We start from the raw sequence: 17756 nt of genomic DNA on the forward strand, positions 1-17756 counted from the left end.
TTGTTTGTATTTGAAAACTGTAATGTAAAATAGGAAAAATAAGAAAATGGGCCTCTAAGGACCATATAGAATTCACCTCCATTTTCAGAAAGAAATCACAAGTATCACAGTACAAGAGTATAAGACTATCTCTGAATCAAGCAGTATTTTCATACTCTTCCAAAGAAACAATCTTTCTCAAGAAAATATAAATATTCAACTTATGATTAGCACAAGTATTTATCTATTAATGACATACAACTCTTTCACTTCGTCAATCTTATTTACTCTTTAAATATTTCTTATATTGCCTTACTTAGTACAAGGGCAAGAAAGAAAAAAACTGAGATTTGCAGTAATTAACTCCTAGAACATGTAAGGAAGCCACATAAAACAGCTGATTATTCATTTTTGACTAATAAAAACTAGTACTATCACTTTATATTCCAGATATAAAGCTGCTATAACTTTTCATTTATATCAAAACCTTCCTCTAAAGAATATCAAGAGCTTTCACATATATAATTTTACTTGTTTAGTTATTAACTGAACCATATCATCTTTACATACCAGGTAAAAAAAAGTAGGTCCAGTGAAATTTAAAAAGCTGCCCAAGCGAGCAAATTAAAGGCAGAAACCATGTCCTACTCATCTCTGAATCATCTCCATTTCTTGCCCTACACCTAACCAAGGAGCAAGTAAATCATAAACACTCATTTTAAATGTTAGGTGAATTTTTTAAATAGAGCTAAAACCCAAGGCAAAGTCCCAAGTTTGGTCTTGCTCTTGCTGCTTCCTAAGCCTAATAAGAAAAAAGTTTAAAATTACTAGCTCAAATAAGATTGTTCGTTATTTCATTCATTAGACAAGAAAATAAAAATGGTTAATCATAAAATTTAATAAATTAAGGTATCCACAGGAAATATCAGATCCAGTTAATACTAAAAAATGTCCCCCAGAATGTTAAGGAGTGACAGAAAAATATCACTAAAAAAATTTAAAGAGCGTGTTATAAATTTGCAGTCTTTCGCCAACCAACATGACATAATTATAACTGAATATTTTTTATAATTACCTTATACAAAAGCAAAATAGCAATCACTGGCATTATCATTTACACAGAAGTACAGCTCATAGCGATGTCAACATTACAGTTACTCTTAAAAATAAATTTTTAAAAAGGAAATTTAAAAAACATAAAATGGCAATAAAATCATCGAACTGTCCATCAGAAAATAATAAAGAAGTATTTTAAAATAAAAGCAGAGCTAGATATTAGAAAATATGGTAGAATTAATTCTTGAGATCTGGTCATCTTTTTAAAATTCAAAAGTGCTAGAGAAAGCAAAGACTAGAGGAAACATCTTCTCTAAGAATGGACCATTTAAAACCCAAACAGAACAGGTAAAATAATGAGTGAACAAGAAGTAAAGAACTATAAAATCTATCAAATAAAAACCATAATGGAGTTTGACCAATGGTGGTACAGTGGGAAGAACATTGACCTGGGATGCTGAGGTCCCAGATTCAAAACCCCAGGGTCACCAGCTTGAGTGCAGGGTCGCCAGCTTGAACGTGGAATCATCGATATGATTTCATGATCACTGGCTTAAACCCAAGGTCACTGGCTTAAGCAAGGGATCACTGACTTGGCTGAAGTACCCCAGTCAAGGCATGTATGAGGAGTAATCAGTGAACAACTAAAGTGATGCAATGACAGGTTGATGCTTCTCATCTCTCCCTTCCTGTCTGTCTCCTTCTCTTTCTCTCACTTAAAAAACCCATAAAACAAAACAAAAAAAACCCCACCAGAATGGAAACTCAACTTTCTAAATTACCATAGCCACTCCAATCTCTACTGATATATTCATAACCCTACCCTGCCCCGCTAAGTAAATATGGCAACTAAGATGCATTTTCCAGGGATGTTAGTAGACGTACAACATCTACTTGCTATAGAACAGACCCAGTCAGCAGTACAGAAGTTCACAGCTTCAGCGAAGTTGTAGCCCTGATTAAATCCAGAATGATAGGCACGAGGAAATGTCACAACAAACTCGCCAGCACACTGATTGGTCCTGTACACCTAAATGAAAATTCAAGACAGTGATATAAAACAAAATAAAAACAAAAAAGGGAGACAGATTTGATCAGTTTCAAAAGCATTTTCTAAAATTAAAAACAATAAAGCACTATATACATCAGAAAAAAATATCAAGTTTCAGAAGCAGCCAGAATTCCATCTTCTTAAAATAGTCACTGATAACAAGTTATATTTCACGACAAAATTAGCAACCAAAAGAAATGCTCAAAGAAAATGTTACACTTACTGAGCTACTTACTAGTTTCTTACCTTGATATAATTTTTACAATTAAAAGAATTTAAATCCTCTTCCTCCTACTCTTGGATTTTTGAAAATGATATAATTGATTAGCTCACAGGTAATATGGAGATGTCCCCCAAACCAGTTTCCTAAACTTCACTTCACTTTAAAATATTATGTATTTTTTTGCCTGACCAGGTGGTGGCGCAATGGATAAGAGCATTGGTCAAGGACGTGGAGGAGCCAGGTTTGAAACCCCGAGGTCGCCAGCTTGAGCACAAGCTCACCAGCATGATTGTGGGGTCGCTGGCTTGAGCATGGGATCATAGACATGACCCCATCCATGGTCTCTGGCTTGAGCCCAAAGGTTGCTAGCTTGAGCAAGGGGTCACTTGCTCTGCTGTAGCCCCCAGGTCAAGGCACATATGATAAAGCAATCAATAAATTACTAAGGTGCCACAAGGAAGAATTGATGCTTCTCGTCTCTCTCCCTTCCTGTCTGTCTACCCCTATCTGTTCCTCTCTCTGACTCTCTGTTTCTGTCAAAAATATATATATATTATGTATCTTTTTGAAAAATCCCAGATTCTAGTATAAATTCACTGTATAAAGACAAAGTAACACTCCTACTAATCTAGCTTAGATAAGGTAATGAATATTTGACTATATGTAACAAACTTATCAAATTTATACTTTATCAGGTGTTAGTAGCTTAAATATAATAATTTTAAAAACTGAGTTGAAAAGTAGAAAAAGTATTCATATATGTTTACTTCATTGTCTTATATAGGGAAAAAAGCTGTAAAATCTTTATATGAAATATGATCTCCAAAATAATAAGCATTAGTTATTAGAACTACCAAGTAAAACACTCTGATTAAATAGGGATAATAAAGAATATACAATTTTTGTTAAAATCAAGATATAATGGCTTACTGAAAACAGAAGGCTATTTTAATAGCTATACATAAAGCATTTTTTGTACTTTAACATCTCTTTTTTAACTCAATAGATACCGCTCCCTTCATAGTATAAATTCTAATTTAGATAGATGACATGACCCTTTACTTCCAAGTACAAGACAAAGCATTTGTTGCTACTCTAATCAAAGCTAAATTCAAAATACTAAAGAAAGACGCAAAAAGACTCACAGGCACACCATGCTCCATTAGCACATTGGGGTTCATGATGGTGACTAACTGATGTAGAAGATCAGGCTGGGATTCAAATAACTCAGGAGCCAGCTCCCTCATCACCTCCTCCAGTTGTTCTGCTGCATGAGATGGCACACCATACCATGTCTTTGGTTCCCCCCTAGGAAAATAAATAAATGTTTAGCTAGGTAGAATATGGTGCCAGTGAGGCAGGGTCTCTGATTCAAATACATTGAATTATAATTAATTGTCTTGTTTCAGTCACAGACTATACACCCTGAATCCCGGCAACCATCTCACAAATCTGTGCTATTGTTTGTAACAGATACATACTTTTCACTATTAAAAAGGCAATTCAAAACACGTGAACTCTTTAAAATGCATCAGTAAATAGTATCTTCAAGCAGGAAAGACGCCACATGAAAAATATACACTGCTCCAAAGTATACTGATATACTTCCTTTATTCACAGTCCATTGAACATTCTAATTATCCCTGCAATGATCAACGTAAAAGTCAATATTCTCTAGAGCAGTGGTCCCCAACCTTTTTTGGGCCTCAGACTGGTTTAATGTCAGAAAATATTTTCACGGACTGGCCTTTAGGGTAGGACGGATAAATGTATCACGTGACCGAGACAAGCGTCAAGAGTGAATCTTAGACGGATGTAACAGAGGAAATCTGGTTATTTTTAAAAAATAAAACATCATTCAGACTTAAATATAAATAAAACAAAAATAATGTAAGTTATTCATTCTTTCTCTGCGGACTGGTACCAAATGGCCCACGGACCGGTACCAGTCTGCGGCCCGGGGGTTGGAGACCACTGCTCTAGAATACCTTTATATAACTTCACTGAATTCAATTTTACTATACAAGGAAATAAACCAAGGCTAGAAATTGTTGAAACCTTGAATAGAGTTCTATTTATAAATCCTAAAGACCAAGAATTTGGCATCATTAATGTACTAGGCTTTAGTGCACTAGAGTTCATTAATAATACCAAGTTGTACTCCTAGCAAATAGATTTATTTACTCCTGTTATTTACAGAATAGCTGAATTTCTAAGATTTTATTTACTGATTTTAAGAGAAAGGAGAGACAGAGAGAAATGGGCGGAGGAGCAACAAGCATCAACTTATAGTAGTTGCTTCTCCTATGTGCACTGACTGGGCAAACCCTGGGTTTCAACCTCAGCATTCTAGATTGATGCTGTATCCATTGTGCCACCACAGGTCAGGATGAATTTCTTAATACTAATACAATTCATAGTTTTGTCTCTAATAGAACTCACTGTAATGATGAAAATGTTCTATATCTGTACTGGGCCATACAGGGTCCCCTCATCTCAGGTGACTATAAAGCACTTGAAATATGGTTGGTGCAATTCAGGAAATTTTAATTTTACTTAATCTTAACTAATTTAAATAGCCACATGTGGCTAGTGGCTATAACAATACAAAGCACAGTGATAAACTAGACAATAAAAATCACTAGAGTTTTTCACTGCATAGTGTGATCTTAGTAGTTTTCAAATGGAAAAAATATCCTTTAGTTAGGATAATACTAAACAAGGAACTAGGTAAGCTGTGGGTGAGATATAAAAAAAAATTTAGCAAAAGAATTTAATGACTATACATGTAACTTAGACATTTTTATAGGAAATGTTATTTAATTTTTTTTTTTTTTTTTTTTTTTTTTTTTCATTTTTCTGAAGCTGGAAACGGGGAGAGACAGTCAGACAGACTCCCGCATGCGCCCGACCAGGATCCACCCGGCACGCCCACCATGGGGCGACGCTCTGCCCACCAGGGGGCGATGCTCTGCCCATCCTGGGCGTCGCCATATTGCGACCAGAGCCACTCTAGCACCTGGGGCAGAGGCCACAGAGCCATCCCCAGCGCCCGGGCCATCTTTGCTCCAATGGAGCCTTGGCTGCGGGAGGGGAAGAGAGAGACAGAGAGGAAAGTGCGGCGGAGGGGTGGAGAAGCAAATGGGCGCTTCTCCTGTGTGCCCTGGCCGGGAATCGAACGGAAATGTTATTTAAAAGAAAAAAATCAGGCCCTGGCCGGTTGGCTCAGCGGTAGAGCATCGGCCTGGCGTGTGGGGGACCCGGGTTCGATTCCCGGCCAGGGCACATAGGAGAAGCGCCCATTTGCTTCTCCACACCCCCCTCCTTCCTCTCTCTCTCTCTCTTCCCCTCCCGCAGCCAAGGCTCCATTGGAGCAAAGATGGCCCGGGTGCTGGGGATGGCTCCTTGGCCTCTGCCCCAGGCGCTAGTGGCTCTGGTCGCGGCAGAGCGACACCCCGGAGGGGCAGAGCATTGGAGGGGCAGAGCATCGCCCCCTGGTGGGCAGAGCGTTGCCCCTGGTGGGCGTGCCGGGTGGATCCCGGTCGGGCGCATGCGGGAGTCTGTCTGACTGTCTCTCCCCGTTTCCAGCTTCAGAAATATACACACACACAAAAAAAAATCATTTGAAAATTTCAAATACATATGGTTTAGTCAGATCTGAAATATATATGAATTTTAAATATCCTTCTTTACATTTCAAAAGATATGCCAAAGTAATTTTCATGTACACCAAACATATATCATTTGATCTAAAACTCTAACTTCTGGGCATGCACATACTTTAAAAGGGAAAGTGTCTGAGATGTACCTTTAGACCACTACACTTCTCTCCTTAATATATTATCCTACTTTTGGATAAGAAATACCTTTTTTTTTTTTTTTTACTGGATAGGAAATACTTTTAAATTCAGCTCTCCCTAGTATATCACCTAGTACTATTAAACTTTTAAAAAGGTTACCAAGTATATATGCTGTTATCAAAGATTGTACATACCAGTGCAAATAATTAATGGAATAACTCCAGTGATCTTCAATGTGCCAGCAAAAAGAAGAGAAGCACATTCCCACATAGAGCCATGGCACTTTCATACCAGAGATGTCTACATTAATATGTGCAAGAACAGACTGCTCTAAGACAGGCATATTATTCAAGTTCCAACCAGAAAGCGCATATTCCTATAAAGAAAAATAATGTAAATGAATAGATCAGAATGACCAGTGCCCAACACATATCTTAAGGGAGTCTTCAAAAAAAAATAACAATTGTATATTTATAGTATGCTAGTCCATAGAATCCGTTCTCTTTGCTCTATAATACATGTAACTGATATACCTAAATAAGTCCTATTTCCTTATGTAGGTGGCATTCAGCTTTCTTTTAAATTATTTCATATATCTCTGGTTCATTCTGAAGAATATAAACAAAGTTTTTTATTACTCCCCTCAGCTTACCAGTAAAATAATGTGAGACTCATTTTAATAGGTCACTATTATAGTTCTACTTTATCCTCAGTGGCTTAACTTCCCAAAATGTCTATCACTATATTTTTAGAATTCTGCCAGATAACAAGGATATAATGATACATAATCCAGAATTTGTGGCAACACTGAAGACTGAGATGATGCTGAAAGTCACTACCACCCCCCCCACCACAGACTCATCCAGAAATATTAGATAAAGTATAACAATAAATAATTTGTCTCATAGACGAATTCAAAAGAATTCATTAATTCTGTTTCCAGAAACAATAAAAGGAAGCAAAACCAGAATAAAAAAGGAAAGCATTGCCTGACCAGGCAGTGGCGTAGTGGATGGAGCGTTGGACTGGGATGCCAAGGACCAAGGTTCGAGACCCCAAGGTTGCCAGCTTAAGTGCGGGCTCATCTGGTTCGAGCAAAACTCACCAGCTTGGCCTCAAGGTCGCTGGCTTGAACAAGGGGTTATTTGGTCTGCTGAAGGCCCACAGTCAAGGCACATATAAGAAAGCAATCAATGAACAACTAAGGTGTTGCAACGAAAAACTGATAACTGATGCTTCTCATCTCTCTCCGTTCCTATCTGTCTGTCCCTATCTATCCCTCTCTCTGACTCGTGTCTCTAAAAAAAAAAAAAAAAAAAGGCATTGTTTTCATAGAGGTTTCTAACTAAATATAAGCACTGCACAATTAATTGCAAACACCTACCCTAAAGCCATACAAGATAAAGACTTAAAGTTCGCATTATTGTGGAGAGCAGTTCTCAAATCAGTGTCTACGGAGCCCAAGACTATTTCAGGGGATCTGCAAAGTCTAACTATTTTCATATTAATTCTAAAACGTCATTTGCCTTTTCACTATCATTCTTACAGGAATATAATGTGAGTTTTCCAAAGGATATGTGACATATATCATAACAACCAAACATAAAAAACAGATAACAGAATCCAACTACCTCCCATTGGAAGGTTGGTAACTGTTGAACACGAATGCCAGGTACTGAAGGAGGAAGAGAAGTGCATTACCATGTTTACTTTTATACATCTGAGACTTTCTATCATATAAGGTTTTAAAATACACCCCTCAAACCTGACCAGTGGTGGTACAGTGGATAGAGCATTAACCTGGGATGCTGAGGTTTCAGGTTCAAAACCCCGAGGTTGCCGGCTTAAGCATGGGCTCATCCAGCTTGAGCACGGGGTCGCCAGCTTGAGTGTGGGGTCATTAACATGACCCCATGGTTTCTGGCTTGAGCCCAGAGGCCACTGGCTTGAAGTCCAAGGTCACTGGCTTGAGTAGGGGGGCAGGTATTGGCTCAGCTGGAGGCCTCCTATCAAGGCACTTATAAGCAGTCAATAGGCCCTGGCCAGTTGGCTCAGTGGTAGAGCATTGGCCTGGCGTGCAGAAGTCCTGGGTTCGATTCCAGGCCAGGGCACACAGGAGAAGCGCTCATCTGCTTCTCCACCCCTCCCCCTCTCCTTCCTCTCTGTCTCTCTCTTCCCCTCCCACAGCGAGGCTCCATTGGAGCAAGGATGGCCCGGGCGCTAGGGATGGCCCTTGGCCTCTGCCCTGGGCGCTGGAGAGGCTCTGGTCGCGACAGAGCGACGCCCTGGAGGGGCAGAGCATCGCCCCCTGGTGGGCAGAGTGTCGCCCCCTGGTGGGCGTGCCGGGTGGATCCTGGTCGGGCGCATGTGGGAGTCTGTCTGACTGTCTATCCCCGCTTCCAGCTTTAAAAAGAATATAAAAAAAAAAAAAGCAGTCAATAAAGAACTAAAAGTGCCACAACTGCCAGTTGAAGATTCTTACCATGCTCTCTAAAACAATAAAATAAATAAAAAATAGAACTCTCAGCATTAAGAGCTTAAATAGCCAAATCTGAAGAGATAATCTATGAGCTAGACAAATTTGAGGATATCATCCATAATGTAAAACAAATGAAAACTATAAATGTGTAATGAAGAGTCACAGAGGATAAAATAAGAATGTTCAACAAAGGTTAAACTAGGAATTCCAATAAAAAAATAATAAAGAGATAGGATTCTTACTCAAACGGCTTAAAAATAAAGAGGATTTCAAAAAATACTATTCAATACATTTTTTAGTTAGTTGATTAGCTGGGTGGCTGAAAACATAACGAATCTAGTTGAAGAAACAAGCCTACATACAAAAGTTCCAAGACAAGGCAAGATATATTAAACTCCAAATGTAGACAAAAGAATACATTTTACAGTTCTTCAGAGGACAACAAAATAGTAATCATTATGGGTTTGGATTGTTAAGAAAAGTTCATGAAAAATGATGAGCCTGAATAGAGCTTGAAAGTGTAGATAAGATTTGAAGGTAAATGACAGAGAGAATTCACTGGTCTGGTGGGTGAAGGGGGTACAGTAGAATAGTCATACTCAGTCATATAAAAAATTACGACTAAAAAAGAAGATTGGATCTTTAATCTTAATTTTCAAACTAAGAAGCTTAAGTTTCATCTTACACTCAAGAGAAATAAAATAAACACATTTACATATTTTTAAGCTTTTGATTATATAAAACTTCAATATAAACAAAAGTAGACAGGTTTAGATAATGAAAGTGCAAAGACCTATCAGACAGGTTTAGATAATGAACATGGAAAGACCTATCAATCTTAAAATTTTAAGTGAAATAAAAACATGAGAAAGAGTACAGAGAAAAGCAGTGAGCAAAAAATAGTTAACAAGCCCTGGCCGGTTGGCTCAGTGGTAGAGTGTCGGCCTGGCATGTGGAAGTCCCGGGTTTGATTCCCAGCCAGGGCACACAGGAGAAGCGCCCATCTGCTTCTCCACCCCTCCCCCTCTCCTTCCTCTCTGTCTCTCTCTTCCCCTCCCGCAGCCAAGGCTCCATTGGAGCAAACATGGCCCGGGCGCTGGGGATGGCTCCTTGGCCTCTGCCCCAGGTGCTAGAGTGGCTCTGGTCGCGGCAGAGCGACGCCCTGGAGGGGCAGAGCATCGCCCCCTGGTGGGCAAAGCGTCGCCCCCTGGTGGGCATGCCGGGTGGATCCCGGTCGGGCGCATGCGGGAGTCTGTCTCTCCCGGTTTCTAGATTCGGAAAAACACACACACACACAAAAAAAAGTTAACAAAGGAGGCATAAAACTGTTATCCTTCAAAAAGCCTGCTTTAAGTTTGGCCCTTGGTTGGAAACTTACAGGGTAAATGGTTCCCTACATTGATCAAGTGGCTCACAGGGAATCGTCTGTACAATGTGGTTTATGCATACTTGTTTCCTTCCAGGAGTCTGAAATTTCGCTGTTTTAGGCAGAGGGTACCTATGTCACAGCCTCCAATAAAAACCTTGAGCACTGAGTTGCTAATGAGCTTCATGGTAGGCAACTCACTGTCAATCTGATACTGAAGTAACTAAGTGCATCCTGTGTGACTCCATTGAGAGAGGATGCTAAAAGATTATTCCTGGTTTTCTCTGGACTTTGACCAGGCATCTTTTCCCTTTGCTGATTTTGCTTTTGTACTCTTTCACTGTAGTAAGTCATAACCATGAGTCCCCTAGAAAATCAATGACCTGTGGTAGTGCAGTGGATAAAGCATCAACCTGGAATGCCAAGGTCGCCGGTTCAAAGCCCCAGGCTTGTTCGGTCAAGGCACTTACAAGAAGCAACTACTAGGAGCTGATGTTTCCCACTCCCCCCCCTACCCTTTCTTTCTCTCTCTCTTTCCACCCCTTCCCTCCTCTCCTCTCTAAAATCAATAAATAAAATCTTAAAAAAAAAAAAGAAAAAAAGTAAATCACTAAGTCTGGAGATGTTCTTAGAGACCCCCAACACAAGTGACCATTCTGTAAGACCATGGCAATCATCCCAACATAATATGATAGGAACAAGACGAGGACGATAGTAGTGAGAATGAAAAAAAGGCCACTCCTACAGAAAATAATTAAAAATGGTTAACAGGATTCAGTCAGTGATTTAATATGGAACAAGGATAAGAAGAAAACAATGTTCCAAAGGTTCCAAATTCTATGCTCTCTTTATTTCTCAGAAGCCCTGTTTGTAGAACACACTGTATTCATAAGACAAACGTATTAACTTCAAAAGTACTTTTCCACTAAGTTATGATACCAAAAAAGCATGCTATCAGATACCACAAGACCAACCCATACAGAAGTTCAATACAAATGTACAATTCCTGGTGAAAACTAGTAGTTATCTATTATTCTAACAGAGTCTATTTCAGAAGACAGTAACAAACTGACATAAAATATAAGTATAAAAAGTATTAAAATTTTATACACACTTTCTAATTAATTCTTACAATCCTTTTGTGATAATTGGGTTCTCATTCCAACCTTCAACACAAAAATAGAATTCTGAGTTAAACATTATTGCTTAGAAAATAAACAGCAAATCCATGATCCAATCTAAGGGAAAAAAGCTGCACCATTCTCTACATTCTTACATGAAGGTAAATGATGCAAAAGCAGAAGTAAAGGGATATTCATAAAAAATTCAAACATAAAAAAAGTTAATATTTACATTATTAATATCAGTTACTTAGGATAACTAAATCTTTAAAAACCCTGTGACCTTATCTCTAAAATTGGAAGATGTAAATATCTATTCAACTTAAAAATTCAGAACAGAAGAAAATTTCATAAAAAGGTCAGAGCTGTAAAATGAAGTTTCTTCCCAATAATTAAGTAACTGTCTACCACTTGCCAATAGAAAGGTATGAAGAAATCCAGATTAATGCAATTCTTTATACTTGTACAAACCAGATTTTATTCAGTGATACTGAACACATTCACATTCCAGCACTGAACCCTTCATATAAAAACCACTCATATATAAATTATGTCCTCCACCCATTATAATTATTCTCTTTCTCCTCTAATAAAACCCAGGGTCTGTTCTCAAATCAATATTATCATAATCTGATTATCCTAAACTTGTGTTCTACCATCACAGAAGGAAAAAAAAAAATCAACAATGCTAAAATAATGAAAAAGCCAAAAGACACAACTTTTGATCATTAAAAAGAGAAACTACATTCAGCACATATTAAGAACTCAGATATTTCTGAATGAATGGCTAGCATAACAAAAAATGAGATGGTATCATGAATAAACTGGGCAAGTAATGCTATAAGGAACTGAGATGGAATGGACACAGCATGAAGGACCTTAAAAAATAAAAAAAAAGTTAAGCCAGGTATAGAACCAGTAAGTAGTATACTCCCAGTTTTGTTTTTAAAAAAACATGTAATTCTGTATGCATGATATGTAATTGCTTGTATGTAACACTTATCTTGAAAGATACACCAAAAGATGAGACAGAATCTTTCTCTGTCAGATTGTAAATCTGGGTAAGAGCGAAACTTCTAATTGTAAAGGACTTCCAACAATGGTAATTAATATGAAAAGGTTGGGTAATTCCTCTTTATAGAAAACAAGGATAAATGTGGACAAAATAATCAAAACAATTTCAGGGCACTAGAAATTAACTAAAGGCAAAAAACAAATTGAAAGCATTTACTTTTTATTTTCCCCCTTAAGTGAGAAGCAGGATGAGAGACAGACTCTCACATGCACCCTGACCCTGGTCCACCCGGGAAGCTCTCTGTAGGGTGATGCTCTGCCCAACTGGGGCCGTTGCTCCGTTAGCAATTGTGCTATTTTAGCACCTGAGGCAAGGCCATGGAGCCATCCTAAGCACCCAGGGCCAACTTGCTCCAACTGAGCCATGGCTGCAGGAGAGAAAGAGAGAGAGACAAGGGTGAAAAGCAGATGGTTGCTTCTCCTGTGTGCCCTGACTGAGAATCGAACCTGGGATATCCACACCCTGGGCCAACTGGCTCGAGCAAGGGGTTACTCGGTCTGCTGAAGGCCCGCGGTCAAGGCACATATGAGAAAGCAATCAATGAACAACTAAGGAGTCCCAACGAAAAACTGATAATTGATGCTTCTCATCTCTCTCTGTTCCTGTCTGTCTATCCCTATCTATCCCTCTCTCTGACTTTCTCTCTGTCCCTGTAAAAAATAAATAAATAAAAAATAAAATAAAAAAACCCAAAGGACTTAAAATATTATTATGAAAAATATCTAACACCAAAAGTAAGTCATAAAGGAAGAACAGGAAAAAAAGACAAGACAGAAAATAGCAATATGGCAGACATAAATTAACCACATCAATAACTGCATTAAATGTAAATGGCCTAAACACTCAAAGGTGGCATCAGACTAGATTTAAAAAGCAAGATCCAAATCATACGCTGCCTACAAGAGTCAACACTTCAGATTCCAAGATACAAACAGCTTAAAGTAGAAGAATGGAAAAAGATAATACTGTGCGAACAGCAACTATAAGAGAGCTAAAGTGGCACACTTTTCACTGTATAGTGCCTTTTGCACTAAGTAACTTTTCAAAAAACTCTGTATAACTCTTTCAGAGATAAAACTTTTTTTTTTTAGGATAAAACTTTTAATCACTGCCAATTATAGAGGAAAGGAAAAGTGACAAGGACCAAAGTAAAGAGAAAAATAAATAAATGATCATCTTAATTCAGCTTTACCCATAGAGGTCATCTCCTATGTGATGGGACTTTATTATATAATTAAAATGTACATTTGAAAACCTACTTGCTCAGATGTTGAAGGAAACTAAATTGTAGACCTATCAATAAAATGTAATTTTTAAAGAAATCTTAAATCACCTTCCAGATTTTCAAACAGAAAGAGCTAGGCAAAATTATTTAAATGGAGTTAAAAGTTTTAAAGTAGTTAAATTGGTTTTTAAATGCATAGTTATTTTTAAAGGTAAATTGAATGTTTTTAAAACTGAAGATTATAATGCCTAAATCTTACATACTTAGTATTTTAAATAAACACGGTCCCTTATGATTAATGAGAAAAGTAATTTTCTATTCTATGAAGACAAAAATCAGCATAGGGTGAGCAGAAGTTTAAATGCTACTATCTGCTCTGCACCTCTTCTTCTGGCAGCATCTTTCTCCGACCATCTTTTACAGGAAAGCCACTTCCAAAGTCTTTTGAGGAAATATCAGCTCCGTATTCTACGATAACATCTTCTTCAATGCTGCTCACCAGCCGCCAGAATTCCTTCTCTACTAGTTCTGTGGGAACCATCTATATGGAGAAAACAAAGATTATATATTTCTAATTTACTATAACCATAGCCCACTATAACACCAATGGTAAAATAAAAAACCTTCTATCCCAGAGCTAAAATGCTAGAGTCCTAGCTTTCTCCACTGAGGACAGGGAAAAACATAAGACAATTTAGATGTCCAGAAAAACACAATGAACTTGAACTACCTTTCTGCAGGCTGCTTTCTAACTAAGAAGGATAAAGATGACCTAGGACATCAAGAAGGAAACACAAAAATCAAGGCTTAATTTTAATAGCTTTAGCAATTTCTTTTGATAGGAATTTTAAAAAGCCCAGGATCCCCTAGGGAAAAAAGCAAACCTCACATTACAAATAACTAAACAAAAGCAGCAACTGCCACATACTTCATGCTTTTCTGTAAAGGAGAGGGCTAATAAACAATTCAAATATCAAAGTGTATTTTTCAACAGAACAGTGTACACTGCCACATTACAGAGTAAAAGTATTAAGAGATGCTGGACCCCTAGACTTTACATTTGGTGATCTACTATCTTTATCATGCTGCCCGTTTTCTAAAAAATATGTTAAGTAGAAAACAAACCAAAAGCTTTGGACTTCATACCTTCCCAGACTGACCTAAAATACTCACATGGACTGGCATATTGAAATAATCAGACTTAAAATTATCTGCCATCTCTCCAAAGCTTTGAAGTGTATACTCTCGAACAGCCTGTTCAAATCCAAAGGCTTCTCGAGGTTTATTACATTCCTGGAAAGAAAAAAACATCCAAAATTAACTCACTGAAACAGAACTGAACAAAGTATTATGGCCCTCAGATGCTACCTTCTTTGACCATTTCCCTGGGAGAAGCTAATCCAGTCAACACTAGACAGCAAAACAGATATTAATTACTTGCAATATGGAATTATGAAATAATGTTCTAGAACCTCAACTACATTACAGTCTTCCAGTAGAAAGGTGGTAATAAGACAACTTTTAAACTTTAGAGGTGGCATTAAACTCTGGCACCATGACAAACACCTCCAGGACTACTCATTTGCAATCAAGCCTAAAAAGGCTTATCATTCTCAGTATATAAGGCAATTAGCTGAAGAGAAGATGCATGTTCATGGAGGTAGGAGAGACAATGGATAAAGGTGTATTTACTGTTTTACACTACCAATCACCATGACAAATAACACAAATACTTATCGTAGAAATGCTTCTGAACCATCTAACCTTGAGAATACTAGTCCAAGTGTCATAAAAGACCTCTGAATACATCTAGATATACCCAACCAACTCCTTTCCTTCAGTATCTTTCACATTTTATTAAAATAAGTAAAAAGAGTAGGCATTCATGACAATAACATCACTTTAATCTTTCAGTAAGAACAATTTATAAAATCAAATCAAAATTTAAACAAGCTAACAGATACCATAAATTTATCTGGTAGCACAAAAACTGAATGCATAATTCCTAAATTTTAAGTTTCATGTCTGATTTTAAGTTTTTTAATTAAAAAATACAAATAAACTACAGTTTTTACTGTTTTCCAGGAATATGAACATTCTAAGCAAAAGTCTCATTCATCTGCAGCAACAAGCTGAACTGTCAAACAATAGTCAGAAAAGAAACCTTGAAAGGCAAGCAGTCACAGTACAATGTTGACAGTTCCATTTAATATCTTTCTTTAAAAGTCCTGGAGAGTTTAAACACTGAAGAACAAAGAAGCTTTTGGGAATCTGTTTACTATATGTGTGTATGCATGTGTTATTGTTTTTGGTTTAAAAAGAATCTGTAAATTGTACCTCAGCAACACATTTAGGACACCTCCAATCTCCTTTGGGCACATCAGGTAGTGGGGGAATTAAACAAAATGTATGATAGCTGTCATCACATCCATCACACAAAAGCAATTTATCTTCATTATTTCCCCGACCACAAAACATACAAACATAGAGATCAACCTGTTAAAAAAACAATAAAATAAAGTCTATTTTCTATAATAAGTAATATTAAATTCTTACCAGGAATTTCTTAATTGAAACCAAATAATGTGCACTAAAAAGTAAACACAACTTAAATCCTGAATATTTATTTTAAATAATTATACTTAAACAGCTTTTCATAAAACTTCCTAAATTTCCTCAGAGCTTTTATATGCAAGTTAATGCACACCAAGTTATTAGAATAAAGAAAGACTACAAATCTACGGTACTTAAAAGTCAATATATAGAGATAAAATATACCATGTCATAGTTGCTATACACACTATTCTGTTAGAGAATGAATACTGTACACGGCCTACAATACAGCTCAAGGATTTACAGATTCATATTCATTCTCTCACTTAGTTACTTACAAGGTCTATGACTTAAGGCAGGGGTCGGGAACCTTTTTGGCTGAGCAAGCCATGAACGCCACATATTTTAAAATGTAATTCTGTGAGAGCCATACAACAACCTGTGTACATTACGCATTATCCAATAAAAATGTGGTATTGTCCCGGAGGACAGCTATGATTGGCTCTAGCCACCCGCAACCATGAACATGAGCAGTAGAAAATGAATAGATTGTAATACATGAGAACATTTTATATTTTTAACATTTTTTTTATTAAAGATCTGTCTGTGAGCCAGATGCAGCCATCAAAAAAGCCACATCTGGCTCACAAGCCATAGGTTCCCGACCCCTGACTTAAGGGGACAAACAGTCTATGTACACGGGACAAAGCAAGGTTAACATTACATAACCCAAACTTGCAACTTCAGATTCACCATTAAGTCTTGTGACCAAATGAATTAACTAAATGCCATACCAAGATACCAAAGCAAGATAAAAAGTGCAAAACTAAATAAAAATAAATCCTTTCCCTCCTGGCACATCTCAGAACACTTACAAAGTTAACAGAGAGAGTTCCTTTCCGTTGTCTCATTTGCATGTTAAATGCGTCTGACCTGTTGGTAACTTTTCGTCTTCGGGAGACCTCATCTTAAAACAAAAATAGTTATATAATAATAGTAAAAACTAATGTTGAGAGCTTACTCTGGACCAGGCACTATTTTAAATTATTTAACTTAGTCAAAAATCTCACAATACTATAAGGTAGAAAACTATTATCCCCATTGAAGATAAAGAATCTGAAGTATCGAGAAGTTAGATAAGTTACTCAAAGATCACAGTCAGTGGCAGATATGGGATTTTAATCCAGACAATCAAGTTCCAGAGAGCTTAACTACTAATTCTATACTGACTGCATGTAGTCCTTACTAGGGACTAATTTGAGATTAGTATTATGTTCACTGACAGCCAATACAATAATTACAAGAATGAAGAAGGTAAAGTGCTTAATTCTTCGAGGGGTAATAATAAACATCATAATGTATTTAGTAAGTCCTATCACAGTGAATGTTTTGAGAGTGACGGAAAAATATTATCTGATCCTGTAGAGTTCAGTCCACAATTTATGAGTTAATTACTAATATCATAAAATGTATATAGTTAATATGACTTTAGATTGTAGCATTTTGTTAAATTCTTACACAGTAAAAACATATCCAACTCATCTTTGTTAAATTGAGTTTTAAAATCGAGATGAACAAACAGCAAAAAGTGGAACTTGGGATTTTTGCATTAGTAGTCTTACTCATAAAAAGTTTCAAACATGCTAACCTGAGAATTCCTCACACAGAGTTTATTTAAATAAAGTAATAATATATCACGGTAATTATAGAAAAATATCAAAATTATAGTTAGAACATAGGTCAAAAGCTCTCCCCACCATCTTCTGATACTAAAGACCAGAGAATCCTCTATTTCTCTTTGAATTTAAAGGTTACAACATTAGATCAC

At 37.1% G+C, this 17756-nt stretch overlaps 1 protein-coding gene across 1 annotated transcript in view; it reads right to left on the reverse strand.

Annotated features, from left to right (window-relative positions):
- The window catches only part of KDM5A (lysine demethylase 5A), a 101679-nt gene that overhangs the window by 59088 nt on the left and 24835 nt on the right, over positions 1 to 17756 (reverse strand). The window contains exons 7-13 of the mRNA XM_066369551.1: positions 16804 to 16895; positions 15713 to 15871; positions 14549 to 14668; positions 13758 to 13916; positions 6304 to 6485; positions 3455 to 3617; positions 1946 to 2065 (exon numbers count right to left, since the gene is read on the reverse strand). Of these exons, the coding sequence (XP_066225648.1) occupies positions 1946 to 2065; positions 3455 to 3617; positions 6304 to 6485; positions 13758 to 13916; positions 14549 to 14668; positions 15713 to 15871; positions 16804 to 16895 (995 nt within the window). The remainder of the gene's footprint in view (positions 1 to 1945; positions 2066 to 3454; positions 3618 to 6303; positions 6486 to 13757; positions 13917 to 14548; positions 14669 to 15712; positions 15872 to 16803; positions 16896 to 17756) is intronic.

This window comes from Saccopteryx leptura, chromosome 2 (genome assembly GCF_036850995.1).
Source record: "Saccopteryx leptura isolate mSacLep1 chromosome 2, mSacLep1_pri_phased_curated, whole genome shotgun sequence".
NCBI lineage: Eukaryota > Metazoa > Chordata > Mammalia > Chiroptera > Emballonuridae > Saccopteryx > Saccopteryx leptura.